General features: G+C 39.8%; 1 protein-coding gene across 9 annotated transcripts; it reads right to left on the reverse strand.

Moving 5' to 3' along the window:
• Positions 1–1,160: 1,160 nt before the first annotated feature.
• SLC16A14 (solute carrier family 16 member 14) lies at positions 1,161–19,603 on the reverse strand. 9 transcript variants are annotated; one of them, XM_068955096.1, is made up of 8 exons: positions 19,369–19,517; positions 16,996–17,082; positions 13,434–13,577; positions 12,880–13,156; positions 11,829–11,972; positions 7,418–7,837; positions 6,842–6,976; positions 2,311–5,113 (listed from the first exon to the last, which is right to left on the reverse strand). In XM_068955096.1, the coding sequence occupies exons 4-8, from the start codon at positions 13,139–13,141 to the stop codon at positions 4,965–4,967; spliced, it is 1,110 nt and encodes a 369-aa protein (XP_068811197.1). In that variant the 5' UTR covers positions 13,142–13,156; positions 13,434–13,577; positions 16,996–17,082; positions 19,369–19,517; the 3' UTR covers positions 2,311–4,964. The 9 variants fall into 9 exon arrangements, with proteins under 9 accessions (XP_068811192.1, XP_068811194.1, XP_068811193.1 ...); XM_068955097.1 differs by having other exon boundaries at positions 2,439–5,113; positions 13,458–13,577; positions 19,369–19,514; XM_068955091.1 differs by having other exon boundaries at positions 1,161–5,113; positions 6,842–7,837; positions 19,369–19,603.
• Positions 19,604–20,540: the final 937 nt, after the last annotated feature.

The following is a 20,540-nucleotide window of genomic DNA, read 5'->3' on the forward strand; positions in this document are numbered from 1 at the left end:
AGTTACTAGGAATAGAAGAGATTGTGGCTCCCTTGTACTTTGTTCTGACTTCTTACGAATTTTTTATACGTACCTAGTCCATGTTTGGTAATAGATGCTATGGCATTGTCATCATTACCTTTATAGAATAGAGAAGAAAACCATCAGTTCTTACTACAAGAATTGCTGATGAATGCTGAATTTTTACCGTCCACCATAGTAAATTTTCAGCGTTTATAGGCAAGTAACATATGCCTGGTTCCAGTTTGATGTATGTTAATATGTTTTTAAATTAACTAATAACCTTCAAGCAAATAATCCCTTTGTCACCAAGAAGAAACTTCTTTGGTTACTGAGGGTGTGAATCAAACCATCTTCCTTGTCTTGGGACAATCCATCAAAATCATGTTTGAGGCACGCTGCCAAAATGGGATAGAGGCAAATTTCCTTAATCTTGCTGATGAAGGAACTTCTTAGAGTAATTGAATTCTGTTGTTAGTTGTATATTTGGTAAGAGATATTTGCTATCTTCTAAGACCACAATATTGGTTATTTAAGTGTGTTTTAAACCAAAGGCAGTTCTTACTGACGTTTTTGAGATACTCTAACAACCAAATTCGGTAATTAAGAGGTCAAATATTACTACTCTGAAAGCACTGATTAATTAATTTACCATTTGCCATTGACTAGACTTAAGACCTGAGCATTAAAAACAGTGATTACAATAATATCTGGAGGGTGTACTCAACTTCCATTGAGTTCACTTAGGTTGCCTACATAAGATCTACAAGTTAAGGCATTGTAGTCTTTAAAATCATGTAAATGATTAGCTCTGTTTAATCCAAAACGTATTATAATCATCTAAAATGATTATAATACGTAGGGCACCTAAGATTAAAGGTCAGTATCCTTGTAAAAGTGATGTGATAATATATAAGCAGACTCAAAGTTCTACTCTAAAATTATGCAGGAATTAATTATGGCATCCAGGCTAACAGTGACACTTGTACTGATAAATTATCAAATTCTACCTATAAAAAAAAATTACTGATTGCAGTGGCATTAAATGACCATTAGAAAACATTGATTTTCTTTAGCTTGTCTCATTTTCGTCAGTGCTTTTGGGAAGTTCTATTTTTTTTTTTTTTTTTTTTTTTACTAATTCTTCATAATGCTTTTTTCCAGCAAAAATGGTAATGTTTATTTTTACATAATACCAATTTTTTACCATTTTCTCCTCTGGGCATGTATTCACACCAATATCAATATTCAAACCAGTAGGAAAAAATTCTCTATTTAAATTATATGCTGCATATATGATACAGACATAGACATTTTAGGCAACTATAACTTTATACTTTAGTTTATAATTTACTTGTTACTTTTAGTCAGTGATATTCTTTCTGCTTGTTAAGTTCCCAAGATTTTACCTGAAAAATTCGCTTTCAACATATGCCATGTGTATCTTTGAACCAGATTCAGTTAAGGTAGGTCCCTTCAGTTCAGGGCTGAGGTTCTGTAGGCATTTAGGTAAACAATTTTTTTAAAAATCGAGAATGAAATATGAATTTAATAAATCAGTTAAAAACTGTAAATAAGGGGTTCTTATTCTATTTCTTTATAAAGACAAAAGCATAGCAGTATTTTAAACGTTAAAAGATATTTGCTAATTTATGTTAAGAATATTTTGTTTTGTAACATATATATTGGTTATATGGTTATATATATATATGTGTGTGTGTGTGTGTGTGTGAGTTATATATGGTATATTGTATATACCAATATTCTTGAAGTGTTTGGTGATGACAGATCTTTAGGTGAAAAATTTGCTCTTCCAACATTTAAGCACATTCTTTTCTCTTTGTGAATATTTCCATTTAGGTCAATGACAAATTCCAATTTTCTCATGGGCATACAACGCTGTATTCACAAAATTTCTCTTCCATGTAATAAAACACTATGAACTGTAGGCTTTTTTCAGACAGTTTTAAAGAACTATAGTATATGAGCAAAGCTACTAAACAATAGACCCTCTTTTCTCACTTTCTGTCAATTTACCACCAGTTAATACTTTTGTTAGTTGGTACACTCATAACTAATTCAGGCAGTCCCAGGTTAGGAAACTAGAACCTATGCGAGCCAGTATGGACTGACTGAATATTAATTGAAATTTCTAATTTAATTCTGTTTTGTCAGCCCATCTCCCTGATCAACTATACAGCTGTCCTTTCTATTAGAAGAAATGAGAATAATCATTTTGCAGGAGAATCTCCATTTTTTTAAGTTTAAAAAATGACCTGAATTGGCAAATGAACAGAAAGTGAAATTTCAGGTGATGTAAGTTTATTCCCAGTATACAGCCCAGTAAGGAGATATACTGCTGATATCATAAGAGAATAAATTATTCATTACAGAAATATGCAAATAAAATTGTTTTTGACAGAGGACAAAGTGAAGTTCTAAGTGTAAAGGATACATATATTTCAAAGCAAAAGAAGCAATTTGATGAAAATATCACTTCAGCAAATATATATATATATATGTTTCACCAATAAAGGATACTTCAGTTAAAATCTAGTAGCAGCATTCACACCAAGAAAACATTAAACCTGTAACTAAAAAACTGATGTCAGAGCATAGTTTACATGAATATTTTCTCCAGCAACAAAACTGATTTCAAGCAATTACTGCCTGCTTGTTCATGCCGCAGGTTGCAGTTCACTACCATCTCAGTCGCTTTAATACCAATTTTCAGGGTCACATCATACTATACTATATCGCTGAACTGACCTAAGTTTTGAAGTAGTTTGGGGTTTTCTTAAGGTTTTCCTTTTTAACTTGACTCACTTCAGTGATCTATTTTAAAGTATGTCCCTGCCAACGGTTGCAGAATTGCAAAACTAAGAAGCTGGTGAATTACAATACGGAACAATGTAAGTCAAGGTTCAGAACCTTTTTAACCAGCCTTGCAACTATGAAAGAGATCTGTATACTTATACTCTGTTTCATGCCGAACTGCCTGCCAATAGTTGTTCACTTTATTTTAATAGTATCAATTGTTTTTAGAGAATTTTGGCAGTGTATATCAGTATCAAAGAACCTGATTTATCATGAAAAGAACTTTTATAAAGCTAACGTGACAAAAAGAACTGCAAAGTGACTTTTACTTGCTATAGGAAAATTAACATCTGCTTCACTTCCCAAAGCTGAGAAAAGTATGTCTTGTAGCATCACACAAAACATACCATGCTGATCATCTGGTGCTTGGTGTTGTTTAAGACAATTCTTTTAAAGATTTTAAATGGTCTTTAGTTTTTCCATGCTTTGTATTATCTAATTCTCCAGCAAGTAAACATTAAAAAAAGTGACTAGTCTTAGCCAGTTCACGCTGTACTTGTATATAGCAACACAACTGATCATAATTTAATGTTGTTTTGTTCCAAAATTCAGTTTAGGAAAACTTAACATGCTATACTCTAGTTCTTTCTAAAATGATATTTGGTCTCTGTTTCTTTAGTATTGGTTACTTGAGGGTAAACAATTCCCACGGAAGGAAATAAAAATCATACAAAGTTCTACAATATGTCTAATTGTGTAAAGCAGCCAGGAACTGTTCCAACTGTTTCGGGAATCATTTTCCAGTCTGGGAAATCCTTGGTGAAATGGTTCAACTGTAATGCATCAAACTATAAGGCAGGTTTAAGAAAATGGATATGCCATAACAAAATGTTATTTTCTCTCTTATATTTTAGGTATTATGTTAGGGAGCTATTAAAGGAGCTATTTTGCATGTAAACAAAATATTTCTGTATCATAAAAGACTGCAAACTAGAATCAGACCAAAGTTAGCTTTCCAAAGCATAACTTTAAAAATACAGAAAATATTCGTACTGATCTCAGATGTCTTTGTACTTGCTGGGGGTATGATGAGCACCTCTAGGTCAGTTATATCAAATATGGCAATTTACCTTGGATCTGGTCCATACTGATATAGCTAAATCTCAGTAAGCAAAATCAGAAGACCCTATATGCACAGGTCCAAATTCTGTTCTCAATTATATCAATATAAATCATGAATAACTGCTCAAATAGTTGAACTGAAAACAGAATTTCAGAAATCAGTCTGTCTGAACATGGAAACTAGTGTATGTGGAACTCGGACAACATATCATCAGACTTAGCAACTTATAATTTCTTTTGAAGAATCAAATTAGTATTTTCCAGCCATTTCCTGGTTTTGCTTTTATGTTTATTTTACTTTAGGTGCATTAAGCGTCTGAGCATTTATAATGCAGCCTGTATAATGGGCCTGTACTTTATTACAGCCTGTATATTGAGGATGGCTACTTTATTATGCAGTTGATGATTTAAACAAATACAATAAAAAAATCCTTGAAATAGAGAGCCCTTTCAGAAAAATATACGAATCTTTTCCAATTTTTCATTACAGAAATAGTAATTTTAAGACATTAAATTAATTGAATGATTGTACTAGTATTTCAGTGGTACTTGACTAGCCTGATAAGAAATACCATCATCATCTCATACTCAGTACCTAATCTTTTTATCAGCTAGCATACATAATAGGAAGGTTTTCCTATTACAGGTGTGAAGGTACATCCTTCACACCCAAATCAGATTCTCTTCTAGGACTTGTGTAAATTCAGAGTAACTGCACTGCAGTCAATGTTGTTTCACCAGTGTGTAGAGGTGAAAAGTTAAGAGAATCAAGGGTGAAGTTTTCTACCATTGTTCAAATTTTAAAAGACTGGCAGTGTGCTTTTAGTCTATATTTGTTATAAAGTAAAAAATCTTAACTCATTTTAAAAGCGTATATCTAATAATTTATTAGCATTTTGGAGCATGTTTTGTTTTCACTTTAGTACAGCTCGATGTGATTGGTTCCATAAGAACGGCTTTATCCTGCCACACAATAGAAACATAAAACCAAGAAATTCTGTAGAAAAAACATCTGTACCGTTGCTCTATACTTGTGCCTCTTCGGTAGATTTTTCTCTTGGCTGTTTCTTTTGAATGCAAGGTTGGATAAATAAAAATATTATTCCCACCATGTATAGCAAGCCACATATGTAAAAAGAAAAATCATACTTTTGTGTGATGTCATAGATCCAACCTGCAAAATAAGGACAAAATATGTTCATTGCAAAGCTTGAGAACAAGAAAAATCGCATGGGAATATACAAACAATATTGCACATTTCTCTCAGGACATTTCAATCAAATCAATGTTTTTCTTGTGGAAAAAAAGATGGTGATTGTGTCCTCCTTTACATGCTACAAATGGGAATGTATTAACAAAATATTCACCACAACCCAGAACTAGTACAAAACCTACCCCATCATTTAAGTATTATGGAAGTCTTAATACGAGAGTTTAGCTCCATGTCCTCCACAGTCCTATGAAGCCAAGCAATGTCATCTCTAACGCGGTACATTTTTCAGATATATAACAGATCTGTCTCTAAAAGATATTTTGGAATCTCAAACCATTTCTTCCACCCCACTATTTTCTTTGCAAAATGCCTGATACTACTTCTGTATTACGCAGGTTAGATTGAATGCTGTGCCTTGTGCAAGCAAACACATTTCCAATAGCTTTCTCAGGGACTCCGATACAGATAAATGCTTTTTCAAAAGACAAAATCTCAGTACTATGATGACTCTCATTTCAACCTTAATTCCTTGGAAAAGGCAAAACTACCTTAAAATTATTTCCAAAAGGTTTGAAATCACTAAATAGTGAAATTCCCTTGAGCCATGCTGGTTGCCCTGCAATGTAACCTTAAGATCTGAAGCTTATTTTACACCAAATAATTGCTTCCTATTTGCTTCATTACTAAAAACCAAATACAAAGATATGTTCAGCATAGACTGAGAGGTGCTAAAAGAGCGTATAATCAAGTAAAACATTGCTGCTTCTCAATGAATACTGAATGAGCTTTCTTCTAAATCATTGTAGCTCTCTCAATGGTGGGGAGAGAGAGAGAATTGTTGTGCTGCTAATAGCTTTAGTTCAGCCTAGTGCCATCCCTTGCGGACCATGACCATTACTTATAAGGTTTCTTCATAATTTTTTTTTTTTTTTTGATTTGCAGGTCCGTAAAAGCCTGCCATAGTCTGGCTTTGGTACTGACAATCAGCACGTATTTCTGTCCTGTACTTTCCCATCTCTTTCTGTGGGTAAATTTATAATGAATGTTGTTTCAACCTAAGTGACTTTAGGGATGACAGGACATATGCTTCTACCTTCTGCTGTGGATGGCAGTAAAGATACTATGGGCTGTGCAGCCCCAAAAATAGATATTGCTGGCTGAATGAAAGGCAAAGCCAGATCAGCTGAGAGTAAGTTGAATCAACACATCCATTGGCAGCTTACAGTGGTGAAGCCCAAACACAGTTTATAGTTCTTGGGGGTAATGCCTTGGCACAAATAGCTGCCTATCCTGAAAACTCTCTAGCCATCATTTTTTCATCTAGATATAGGCATGAGTGTGTATGTGAATAGAGTGCATATACTACACAGAAAACATAAGTTAACCTGTTCTCTTTTTTAAAAAGTATATGATAATATTTTAAAGAAACATACCATTGAAAGGATAGCTTGCAATAGATATGAGTGATTTGCAAGGATGGTAATTGGTAATGTGTGAATAGTGAGCTGGTAGCCAGCAAATGTAATCTGTAAATATGTACAATGTAAAGATGGAGGTTACAGTCCACTCTGGAGCAGGGGTAATTTTGTTAACTACATGTGTCTGCAACATAAGGAAGATCAATAATATAGACAATCACATGGTTATATAATACAAACATCTGTTGGTAAGAAATTTGAATTTTTTTACCTGCAAAGGGTGGTCCAAGCAATGCAGATATTCCATTGGCACAAATGATGATGCCATAGGCATTTGCAAGGTGTTTAGTTCCAACTAAATCTTCAGTCACAACAGGCATTAGAGAAAAATAGCCACTAGAAAATCCTATTAGAGCACAAATCACAGCCAGAGTAATGTATGTTTGCATTAATGGCAAAATAAGAATACAGGCAACCAGGGTAAAGTTAGCTAGGAGGAAGACATTCCAAGTGCTGATGCAAGGTAAATCAGAGATGATTCCAAGGATCACTTTACCAAATATATGAACAACGGCAATAATTGATGTCAAAGGAAATATATTATTCTGACTTGATAAATTGTACTGCTTCACTATTTCTGGAAGATGAATAAAGGGAATGACAAAGCTGCTATAGGCAAACAAAGCCCAAATTATAAAGGCCACAAACACTCTATTGGTAAACAGTGATGCAGCTCCAAAGTAACTGGAGTACCATATTCCAAACCCCTTCCTGACTGTAACTGTCAGCTGGCTCACCGTCTTAAGAATGCACAGTCCATACATGTTCTTTCTCCTTCTAGATTTACCTCCATTTTCTGTGTGTTGAACACTGTCAAGCACTTCTTCATTTGTTGCATCTTCTTTTTTTTCCTGTTCTTCATTTAAGACTCCATTAGATTTTATAGTCTCTGTGGAATGGGACAGAGCTTTTGCGCAATTATCCTCACTATTATTTCTCACAACATACTTTTCATTAACAACCTCTTTGGGAGAAAGTGGCCTCATGAGTGCTCCACAGACACAAAGGTTCAGAGAGATCGCACCCTGGATGAACATTGCATTCCTCCATCCAAATTCCACACACAGATACTTCAGTAAAGCAGTCATTAAGAAAGCTCCAAAGCCTGTTCCTGTTGTACTGAGTCCTTGTGCAAGTGCTCTCCTCTTCTGAAAATACTGTCCCACCATGACCACTGCAGGTAGATAAACCATGCCACTTCCAACACCTATGAAAATAAAAGTTGCAATCAATATGAACTTTCTGCCAGCAAGACAAAAAGCAGCAGCAAAAGGCACATCATTAACAACAAACATAGCAGATATATTCCTAACTTTTGTGCAAGTAAAGTAGTAAAATGAGGAACAGATCAAATCAATTCAATAGTAACTTTCATTTGTTACCTTGTAGCATTTTCCAAAATTTGAGATATTCATTCCAGTGAATTCCAGTTATTTAACTGCTAGAAAAACCGAAACACATTGACGATAAAACCTTCATTTCGGTTCAGTATGATATCACTGGAAAGCACCAAAGATCCCACAGTAAGTCAGTGACAGTTAAATATGGAGACAAATATAAACAAACCCTATTTTGAAGTATGTATATTTGTAATACTTGCATCTGACGGTATCAGTGACCAGAAATTGCTTAGGGTCATGTGTTATTGCTTTTGCTTAAGTTCACCAGCAATGAAAAGCTACAGCTGATTTTTCTCCTTGCTTTGTAATTCCTGAGCCACAGCGACAATGAGATACGTTTCACGAGTGAGCGAGTGGCTTTAGCACAGCGGTGGGACCTTGGGTAGCGTTCAGGCTTCTCTTTGGACACTCTTGAGCTAAGGCAATATAAGGAGGGGGCCACACAGTTGCAAATATGATTCAGTAATCCTCAACGATAAATAAATAAATACTAATGTTTATTAGTAATTAATGATATTGATTGTTGATAATAGTAAATGATAGAATTTTTAGTAATAAAGATAATAAATCCTCAATAATCTGATTCAATAATCCTCAAAAGGCATCTTCTTAAAAGGAATTTTGTAGGAAGTCTGTCACTTGTAATTAGAAAACAGGCTATTAATGATACTTATTTCAAGCAGAAAGTTTTGAGAGTCCTGCAAACACATCGTTAATCTGCCAACTTGTAACAGATGCACACTTTTTCTCACTGCAAAATGTTTTCAAAGTCACTGTGGTCATAATTTAGAGCAGTGTTTCACGCTTAAAAGTTTTCCTAAAGAGCTGGTAACGAAGCTGCGTGACACGCTGCAGGCAAACCTGACCGAGAAGAGCTGTCGCTCCAGCAAAGTCTGGAAAACCACCTCCAGACCCCTCCGAAGCACAGCGGTCAGACCTGACCTGTTTTGCCTGCTAGAAGCGTTTATTTCTTTGCTATGCAAAGAAATGATCAGCTTTTACTTGGCACAAGCTTTCCCTCACCAAATCCAGCGAAAACTTTTCAGGGAACGTCTCTGCCCTCTAGGAGACGCCAGACTGGCCGAGGGCTGACCTGTCTTTGCAGCAGACTGTGAAAAAACAGCTTTACAATCTCCTAGTTTCGCACCGCCCAGCCTCGCGCTAGTATTTACCGCACTTCCCTGAAGTCTTGAGAAATAAGGAATTCTATAAATTGTTATTTGTTGTTTGTGTATTCGGTGGGCTCCGCAGCGAGACGGGAGGTAGCGGCCTGCGCCCGCATACCACCTCCACGTGCAACTACAGGGCCGCGGGCGTCCTCGCTCCCTTCTCTTCGCCGATTCGGGCCCGAAACGCCCTCCACACGGGGCGGAGGCCGGCTCCTCGGCCCCCGGCAGGCGGCAGAGAGAGGGAGGGCGGCCGGGTGCGCCGGCATGGGCCCGGCAGCCGGGGGCAAGAGCTGGCGGAGCTGCGGGAGAGGAGCCCTGCCGAGGGGACGGGCGCCTCGCCACAGGAGCTCGAGGCGGCAGCCGGGAGACGAGAGGAGAGGAGAGGACGGGGCGTGAGGGGCCGTGACTGAGCGGAGGGGGAGCGAGGGGACGGTGAGTGAGGGGACAGGAGTGAGGGGACGGTGAGGGGACCGTGAGGGAAGGGTCATGCGTGAAGGGACAGTGAGGGGACGTGACACTGAGTGAGGGGACAGTGAGGGGACGGTGAGGGAGGGGAGGGTGAAGTGATCATGCGTGAAGGGACAGTGAGGGGACGTGACACTGAGTGAGGGGACGGTGAGGGAGGGATCATGTGTGAGGGGACAGTGAGGGGACGTGACACTGAGTGAGGGGACAGTGAGGGGACGGTGAGGGAGGGATCATGTGTGAAGGGACAGTGAGGGGACGTGACGGTGAGGGGACGGTGAGGGGACGGTGAGGGAGGGATCATGTGTGAGGGGACAGTGAGGGGACGTGACACTGAGTGAAGGGACGGTGAGGGAGGGTACGGTGAGGGGACAGTGAGGGGACGTGACAGTGAGGGAGGGGACGGTGAGGGGATTTGACGGTGAGGGAGGGGACGGTACCTGGCAGCCTCACAGAGATGGAGGCAGCACCTCAGGCACCTCTGCACTGGTTTGCTGCCCAGAATTACTCTGGCGCCAGTATCTCACTTTTCCATCTCATGTGGAAATTTGCCTCAGATTTTTCTGAAAACATAGTTTTTTACCTTATTTTTTAAATTCTCTGTATATCTGCCGTCTTTTTATCTGATTTTTTTTTTTTTGGGGGGGGGGGTAATGCTCTTTCTGAAAAGCAGCAAGGGTTGAGAGGAAGAGAGTGCGCTGAATACAGTCCACGTGCAGGTAGGCAAACCCTGCCAAAAGGGCAGAACCTTGCCTGTAAGTGTTGTTCTTTGCTCTGGAATTTACAGTATGCTGGTTTAAAAACTAAACGACGGTCATAACTGTGATCCTTGTTAGATTCAATTCTCTTCTATACAGAGAGCGAGATAAAAAAATTACATACAGAAAACCTGCAGAATTCGGTGAAATTCTGCTCAAGGTTTTTTTGAGGGGATTGGAGGGTCTTGAAGCTATTACCAAAGCTACAAGTTTTTTTTCATAGTGGTTCTGTCACATATAACATGGATACCACGCTTCGTTTGCAACCACAGCTGGCCATACTGTCTACGGAGTGGATAATATTTTAAAGGCCCTTGAGCTCAATGTTTCTCAAGCAACAATTAAAGGCCAAATTTTATTTTTCTTATTTGCAACATTTAAACATTTAAGGTTCATATCTATCTCAAGCTTCTTTTTCCAGAAAGAAGCCGTGAGTAATAGAGGCTACAGCAGACTGCAAAATTTAGTAAAACAGTTACCTAGTGATTGTTATTAAGCAGCACTGTGCCCTAACCAAATAATCAAGTCCTCCAACAAACCTTCAATAGGAAATGATGTTACCCATTTCTCCCACCTCTCTCCCACAAGTCTGCAGCAAAACTAGTTGCTATTCATTAGCGGTTATTGATCTAATCGGAATAACCTTTATTAGAAGCTACACATGAAAAAAGACTGTATGCATTGTCCTGATTCAAGCAGAGCAAATCTAGCAACAGGGATTCAAAAGAAGAAACAGACACAATAACCTTTTTGCAAAAAAAGACATGCTTATCTATTTAGTTTCTTTCTTCATTAAAAACATAGACGTTACACTCTTTAAAATGGATTTTGAAACAGCACATAGTTATCACAGTCTGGGATTCCATTAATGTGGAGCAGCTCCTGTAGAAAATATTAGTTGTTTCTTTAAATGACAAAGAGAGGAGTTAGCTATAAATACAGCTCAACAGTATTTTAACTGCCTTTAAATTGTACTTTCTAGAGTTCTGGTTACATTAATTTTTCTGGCGTCTAGTATATTCCTTTGGGAGAAACTGATAAAAATATCATCTTCACATGGTAGCTTTTCATGACAACAAAAGCCATTGGGTCTGATCCACTGAGTAAATACAGAAGTTTCTGCAAAGATAATAGGCTGCAGAAAGTGTGAAAGGAAAGCGGTAGTAACTCCACTGAAATCAATGGTGTCTATTATGCCTACATTAGCACATAATGCCAGATCATCTCAGAGCTGAATAATCTAAAACCATAAGTTAAGTTACGCTCCCTAATTAAATCTTTTTTTTTTGTTTTTAATTGGGAAAAATGATACAGGAACCAGTTTAACTTATCTCTTTGCTCGCCAGATAACTTTGAAAAGGCATTAAAAATAATTAAAAGAACTTTCAAATGTTAATACAGCTTACCAGCTGTCACTCCAAATGTAATGAAGAGGCAGTGCACATTTGAGGCATAGGCACTCAGTATCCAGCCTAGGGCATTTAATATCCCTCCAATTATTGCTGTCTTGCGGCACCCACACATGCTAATGAATAAACCAATGAAAGGACCTGTTAAACGACACAGAAAAAATGCTAAATTATTTACTTAAATATCTATTTGCACTCTTTAATAATTTTTCACATGAAGATTCTTATCTTATTATATGTTTTAAACAAAATGTTAAACATCAGGCTACTCATGCAATTCAGTTTGTTTTCCCTATTACTGTTCAAAATTGTGGAAAGAAAAATTCAACCAACCAACCAAATACTTAGCAAATACCCCCTAGGGCCTAAAATCAAAATTGCTCTGTAATGAAGGAGCAGGTTTAAACAGAGGAAGAAACTGAAACCATTGTTCCTGATACTAATACTGTGCTAGTGCAGTCCTTTTTTACATATAACTAGAAAGTAAGCCTTTTCAGTTCATATTCACTGGAATATTTTAGGCAGACCTAAGTTTAACTTATTCAAAATTAATTTAGAGAGAAACAGATGTGTGTGTATGCATAACACACACACACACAAAAACACACACACATATATACACACCCCTACAGATTTTATTTTGGGTTGATCCAATCCCAATTAAAAAAATAAATTTTAGTTCAGCTGGAAAACTTAAATATAAATTAATTCATGGTCCAAATTCAATATACGACTCCCTCCCAGACAAAGAGGACTACACGCTCCCCAGATGATCTCTTTTCTTCAGTCTACTGAGGTCTTGAAGTCACAGGCATCCTTTCCTGCTTGTGCTGACTCCTAGTCTAATTGTTTCTTCCACCATCTTCCCTGCTGTTTCCTGTTCCCTCTAAGTAAAATTTGTCCTGGTGACTTTAAAACAGCAACTCAGGAGAACTTGTTCAGCTTCGCTAACAAATATGAAAACTGCAAAAAAATATTTGAGGGCTCTGAGTGCCAAACACATTCTAAAAATCTATGTAGTTCTGAAATAAATTCTGCTGGAACATACCTACAATAAGTGTAATGCCCATGCTAAGGGAGCTAACCCATGCTGTTAAGCCTCGACTTTGATTAAATTCTTCCAGCCATTCCATGTTGAGGATTCCAAGGGCCATTTGGGACCCCATGATAAGAATGTGTACAAGGAAAGAGGAAAGTACAATCATCCAAGCCCATCCTCCATCGATGTTTGGATTGGGCTGAACTGTCTTACTTCCATCTTTTGAGTCATCTCCAAAATCATATCCAATATCCTCTCGACTAGTATACATTTTCTCCACAGTATTCTGAAAAAAAATAATACCTTCAAAATGCATACGAAATTATCAGATTTTGTAGTTTGATTACAGTGAATAATATAAATCACAACCATATTTCACCATTGTGTTTTAGTGCAATTCTCAGTTGATAACTGGGTTTTCATTGTTCAAATGTAAAATGCTTGAATAACTCTCTAATTTATGCATTTCTTCCTGTTTCTTATTATCATGGCTGTCTACGTAGGAATACTTATGGGTTTACAGGAGGTTGCATCATTTCCATTATGACATAATTTTTACTTACTTGTATATGACTGAGCGCACTTACTCTTCATGGGCTGTCTGTGGTCACAAAGTAAGACTGGTCTCCTCCGTACATGTATTTCCTCTTCTGTATCACCTCTGCTGTCCCAGTTAGATCATGTGCCTTTGCTTCAAGTTGATAAAGCTTGGAATAAAAAAGGAGATCATGAACAGGCAGGTAGATGAAATCACCACATTTTGTCAGAGGAAACCGGTTTTGAGATGTATTTCTTCAATAGTGGAAAGATAAAGAGTCATGACAAAGAACGATAAAGATTATCAGATTCTTGATGTTCAGCATGCTTTGCTTATATAAATTACAAAGAAGGGATTGTTACTACCTCTCCGTCAAGCTTTAAACTTGTATCAGCGTCAATTTGACAAATAGTTTGCTGTTATGCTTTCAGTTTCCATAGTATTAATCTGTATAATCCTGTTCAAATCAATGAATCCTTCCAAATTAATGCCAGTGCTTATCAGAATCAAATTAACTGGCAGAGTTATGTGCATAGGTATGTAGACTCAGGCCATAATACCTTAAGTTGATTACTTTGATTTCTTCCATTGTTAGTGCAATTGAAGATTACAACACAACGTGAAAACAGTCTCAAAACAATTTGCAAGCAATTTTTAATTGAGTAACAGCCAAGGTGCAGAACCAAATACATCTTCCTTCCATCTGATTTATCCTGCAACATATTGAAATGTTTCATGACTGTGGAGCACCACAGGGGTTTCCATGGAGACCAGAAATGTAATGATACAAATTACCAGATATGGTAATTTTTTGTCTTCTTTCGGTCTCTGGAGAACTAGAAAGAGCCATCAGCTTCACAACAGTCAAAAGAGAGAAGGAAGCCAACACAGAATTTAGAAGCAATGAAACAAAATTTATATTTGGTCTTCTGCAAACTTCGCTTATTATAACATTATGATTATTGAAATACCATTGACATTAGAGAAATTAAATCCAATCTTTAAATATATATTTATTTTCTATTCTTCAATAGATAACACATTATTCAAAATTAATTAATGAAACGCCAGAGAGGTAAAATTCAAATAATGTAATAGAACAAATTCTGTCTTAGTCAGCAATATCTTTGGGTAAAGAATAATTCTCACCGAAATACTGCCACCCATTGAGACTATCACCTCCTGAGGGCCTATAATGTGGTGAACCATTTTAACAGAAGTCAGTTGTAACAGAAGCAAAGGTATGGCAAAGAAAGAGTAATTTCTATTCTAGATTTAAGGGAGCCCTGGAAGAGGTCTCTTCTGTGCTAACTTGTGAGAAACTTCCAGTAAAATAAATTTTACGTGTTCACTGAGTACAGCTGTTGATGATGCCTAGTAAGAACTCTTGAAAATGCTATAGACTTCAGGGGCCGATATGCCAGACTAAAGAAGGGATAAGGGACAACTCAGTGCAATCCTTTCCCCCTCCCATCTCTAGTTTAGATTGCGAGTTCTTAGGATACTGCCTCAGTGAAACTAACTGGGTAACCAATAAGGTAAACGTGGGAAAAAATGCAGACTCTCTAAGGTGTGCAGGTGCGCCCTTTAGAAGTTTCATACCGGCTAACCCCAATTGTCCAGGAGAGAGGGTTCTTGTACAGATTTTCATCAAAGGCTCAAGAAAGATAATTCTGGTATGTCTGTCTAAATAATTCCAGATTCCATTAATAGGTACTAATGAAAGCTCTTCAGAGAGCAGCAATACTTCAAGATTTACGACAGCAAACTACTTTGCGTGTTTTTCTCCTGCCATCTTTTTTTTTATTTTTAACAAAAAGCCTTAGGAAATACTGTAATAATCAAATTAAGTTATCAAAAATTGTTTTAAAACCTATTATGTATTCTGTCAGCCCTCAGAGGTATGCCTCATAATACTGGGCCAGCTCCTCAATATTATAAATTGGCAGTGAATGGAATAACTCTGATTTTGGATTAACTGAAAATTTAGGCTGTTATATTTAAATACATGATAATATTCTGCTTCTCAAGTTATTGCATTTCCAAACTATTTTACGTCTTTCTTATTGCTAGATAAACATACACAAAAGGCTTTGAAGTATTTCATACTAGTATGTAGCTGGAGTCAGAGCTGATTAGCCAAAGGTACTGTTTCTTTCACAAACAACAGTGAAAAACTGCTCATATATGTAACCTGTCTGAATTGGCTGCTAGAAAAGTTACCTCCCAGTTAAGTACCACATACCCCTTACTTGCAGTACGGGCACTTGCATGTGCAGCCATGGGCAGCCTGAACATCTGTTTTCCTCCAAGAGCAGACTGATTTACCTCATGCACTGAATTGCAGCTATAATACATTGTACTCCGAGTATAAATTTTTCACATGTGGATATTCTTTATGGGCTAAACTATCGTTCCCAGCTTGGCTGTGGAGGAGAAGGGAGGACTTGTTGACACAGTGAGGAAGCACAAGAATTGCGCACATCCAACACTTGTTCCACAAGCAGATAATCTGGGATGGATGAGTAGTAATCCCACTGAGTAGGCATACTGAAATGACTTACTGGCTTTTTCCTTTTCAAAGCAAGTGGCAGAGAGAAGGGGTATTATGCTTAGACATAGACAACTTTTTGGACCTCTTACATGGTGTTTGAGGCAGGATTCTACATATGATGAGAAGGATGGCTGGCGAATAAGTCAGAGCCACAAAGTGGTACAGACTTGCTTTTGTATGTCAGAAGACAGCCTGGGAAGAGCTTAGTTAAAATTGTAATTCATCTACCCTTTACAGGCCTAATATACTAGGAGCCAGATTCCCCACTGATGTAGTTTATATGACTATTTACAGACCTAGCCCACTCACAGGAGAGAGAAGTACTAACTGCATAAAGGTAGTAAAGACAGTGAATAATCATGCTAATGGAAAATAATGAGGAATAATGGAATGAAGGAAAATTACAAGGTGTTAAACATAGCCTGCATAAGAGTAACAAAAATGTACGATGGATATTAGATAATGGAATTCAAAATTATGTAACAAAAGACTATTCAGAGTTAGGATTAAATGTGGAGCCTCACCTTTCTCTCTCCTGCTCTTGACTGTTTATCTCTGCACCTGAATACTGATACTGAATACACATTTTTTCTTCTTTGGACAGAGAATAAATACCCCTTTTATATATTTTAAATAATTTGAAGCAAAAATAATTGACATTGGGATCCAGAGCTATGATACTCACCTTTTTTGCAACAGCAGAAAAAGTACAAACTTACTGACAGGATGGGCTAAGATTGATTAGATATAAGTTAATGTCAGGCTAGCATCAACCCACACGAAGCTTGGAGAAATGTGTATATTCTCTCTTTGAAGAGGATTCTTGCTTATTAGTACTTTTTTACTATTAACTTCCCACGAACCTCACAAGTTCAGAGTCTGCTCCGTAAATACACTCAAAAGCAGGGAAGGCCATTTCCAATAACTGCACAAACTCTCAGCCACTCGTGAAAGCAACGATTGGATGTCTGGATCTCTCCTCACTATTGACTCATCACCCCATAGCCTATCGCACCAGGAGAAATGCACTTACCTATGCTCTACGCACTGCCAAGAACATAATATTCTGGAAGGCGGAGAAGCCCGGGGGGCTCTTTGTAACTGTGAAATCCTAGAGAAACTGCAATGAAAATGACAACAGCTGGTTTGTGAAGCCACACACATTTCTCCCAATGAGCAAAGTAGCGAAGACTCACAATAAGTGTTTGAACACAGCCCCTCGTGAGGGACTGCATTTAAAGATAAGAAAATCTGGTTTCTTGTTTGGTCACCTAGAGGAGGACTAGATTTTTTTTTCCAGAAAAGCTTTCTATACTATATGAGCACTTAATATGCAGAGATCCTAGAAAACTGGCCCAAATGTTAGTGTCTACACAGATGTTGAACTTTTTGGAAAATCTGACTCATGGGAAAAGATGAGCTATTTTAGGGACAAATGTAGGTGCAGTAAGAAGACCAAAGTTAGCAGCAAAGTTCCCTGTACCGTCAATGGAATTAAGACTCTCCAGGGTGATGATTTAGAACTGCCTTCCAGTGTGCAATTTTTGCCTGTTTGTTTGTCCTCCTTCCCCACAAACGTCTCAACGGAGGAGTTTACTACTTCTAGCCTTTGTATCTGTCATCGTCTGTACAGTCCTCAACCGGAAAGAAGAAACAAGAATAGCAAAAGACAGGTCATAAAAGTCCCCTAGAAGCTTCTCTCAGGCATTCTTCCATATTTTCCTCCCAAATCCAAAACCACTCTGATTCTTGAGTGACTCAGTTCAGATGTAGCCTAAAAGGTGCAGCTCCCACCAAACAAGTGCTTGTGCTAGATGGGTTTCATTGTATTTAATAGGTGTTTTCATGCAGACCTTCTAGGAGTCTGCATACTCAATGCAAGCGAGTGAGCTGAGCAATAGGAATTAGTGGAGTTTCACAGATTTTGAGGCCTGTGGAACCATCTAGTCTGACCAGCTACATAATCTCAGGTCTTACTCAGAATATTTTACAACTAGCACAGTGTCATTGACCTAGATCATCAGAAAAACAATTGATCTTGATCTAAAAAGTCCATGTGATTAAGAATTTACATATTCTTTCTCTTTCAGTACCTGATTGCCTCAGTGGTAAAAAGCGTAGATCTAAACTGTACCTTAATGCCACTTCCAATGGGTAAGTCATAAACGCTTTATAAATACTAATGACTTTTGCTTCCCATTAAAGATACCACATATAGTCATTTGTCTTTTGAAGACACATATAAAAAATATTGTTAAAACCATAGTTTATTTTGGATGTCTCAAGTTCTGGCAGTCTAACTTCAGCTTGCTAGTATGACAAGCACTTCTTTTGTCAATGACTTCCTTGGAGATGCAAATACTAGCCACTTCTGCAAACCAGAGCCCCAGTGCCGAAGTCTGCATGCCCAACAAAGAAGAGGAAAATAGGGGTATCTTAAAACCTTTTCAGCTAATTGCTAGGGTCACAAGAAAGCAGAAAGTGAGTGGCAGGTCAAAATTCAGACTCGGGCTGCTGCTCCCTCCCTGCGGCTCTGATGGGGGGATCTCTCCAGGACATCCTTCCGCACTGTCCTGCCCTCAGCGGCGCACGCGGGCGGGTGGGCATCCCCGGCACATCGGGAACAGGCTCACATCGCTATTTTTCTCCTCCTGGTGCCTGGGGAACGGGCAGCTTGCATCTAGTGCTTGCATCTCCGCTTCTAAAGGTTACGAGGTGTTACTGGAGGAGACTGAAGGGGAGAGGTGTAATTCCCTCTCCCGCCCCCCAGATTGTAAATTCGGGGGCTTTCCACGTTCAGCCTTCCCTCACACGTCAATTAAGGTCTTCTATGCAAAATAATGTTTCGGCGCCCCCGGCAGGGAGGGTGGCGAGCGCGTCCCCGAGGCCACGGAGCGCGACGGGGTCGCTGCGCGCCGCAGCAGCGGGCGGGGGGCCCCGGGAGGCCCCTCGCCGCCGCCGCCGGCCCCGGGGCGGTGCGTGGCGGCGGCCCCGGCCCCGGCCCCGGCACCGCCCGCCGCGCACAAAGGATGACCGCTAGTTACCTCGCTGCGGCGGCCGCGCTGCTCCCAGCCCGCCGCGGCCACGGCGGGCCGCCGCCGGCAGCGCTGCCCGCGTAGCCCCGCGCAGCCCCGACGCCGGGCCCAGGCTCCGCGGGCCGCGCCGAGCCGCGCCCCGCCCGGACCGGTCCGCCTCTGCCCCTCCCGCGCCGCCGCCGCCGGTGCCGGTGCCGGTGCCGGTGCCGGTGCCGGTGCCGTGCGGCGGCCCCCGGCTGCCCGGCGGGTACTCACTGCTGCGAGCGCCGGCAGCGCGGCCGCGCCAGCCCGCCGCGGGGGCTGCGCCGCTGCGCCCCGAGGCGCAGGTCTCCGGCGGGCTCCCGCGCCAACCTGCGCCCGGGCGCGCTCACCTCCCGCGCCGCCCCGCCGCCGTTTATTTTCCGTGCACGCCTGCGACCCGTCCCTGGCCTTTTGCCCCCGGGGCAGCTCGCCTTCTGCACGGTCTTGTCTCCATTCCGTGCAATTTCAAACCTCCACGCTTGCTCATGCCTACGATACCGGCTAATTCTGGTTTGGCGGAGGAGATTTGCAGTCCTCTCACATGCACACTCTTGTGGCTGAATGAAGTTTATCGCTGCCCAGGTTATCACTGGAAATTTGCGTCTGAGCGAGTTAGACGATATAAACCAATAAAAGCAGCCAGGATCTGGATTTTAATGGCCATGGGTTTCAGTGGACTATATTAACTTCAGTGAGACTGGTAGAGTTTGTGTGGCTTTGTTGTATAGTTTATCAGCATAATAAATAATTTTCCATAAATATTCCTCCCTTAGAAGAAGAAAGGAGTTGTAGAAATATCCTTCTAGCTTTTCAAAGTAGTATTTGGCCCTCAGTTGTACCTTTCTGAGTCAACTGTCCTATTCTCATAGACATTAATGAGGTATACATACTCCAATATGAATATTTGAATATTTGGAGTGAATTTATCCAGGCTAAAGAGACTGTATTGCAGAGATGCAGCAATAGATGCAAGCTTCCCATTCCCCAGGCACCAAGAAAAAGATTTATCTGAGCCTGTTCCCACTGTTCTCTGGGAATGTCCAACCACTTGTGCGTAAAGCTGAAGGCATAACTTCATACCATAGCCTGTGTTATTTCAGGTCAGCCATGACTTTGTCTATCCCTGTCTTGAAAACCTTCAAGGACAGAGACCCCACAGCCTCCCCGGGTAGCATGTTCCAGTGCAACACCATCCACATAGTCCAGTCTAAACCCAGCTTGTGGCCTCTGCCCCTTGTTTTACCATCTGCCACTACTCAGAAGAGTTTGGCTGCATCATCTTTGTCACTACCCTTCAAGCAGTTGTAGACTGCTATCATATCTTCCCTTATTTTCTTCATTTCCAGACTCATTGAGCCCGGCTTCCTCAACTTCTCCTCACAAATCCTGTACTTAGGCTCCTTACCATCTCAGTAGTCCTCTGCTTGACCCTCTCCTATTTCTTGACATCCTTCTTGAACTGAGGAGCCCAAAACAGGAGCCAGTATTCCAGGTGGGGACTCAGCAGTGCTGAATAAGAAGG

Source organism: Struthio camelus, chromosome 9 (assembly GCF_040807025.1).
Source record: "Struthio camelus isolate bStrCam1 chromosome 9, bStrCam1.hap1, whole genome shotgun sequence".
In the NCBI taxonomy this organism is placed as follows: Eukaryota; Metazoa; Chordata; class Aves; order Struthioniformes; family Struthionidae; genus Struthio; species Struthio camelus.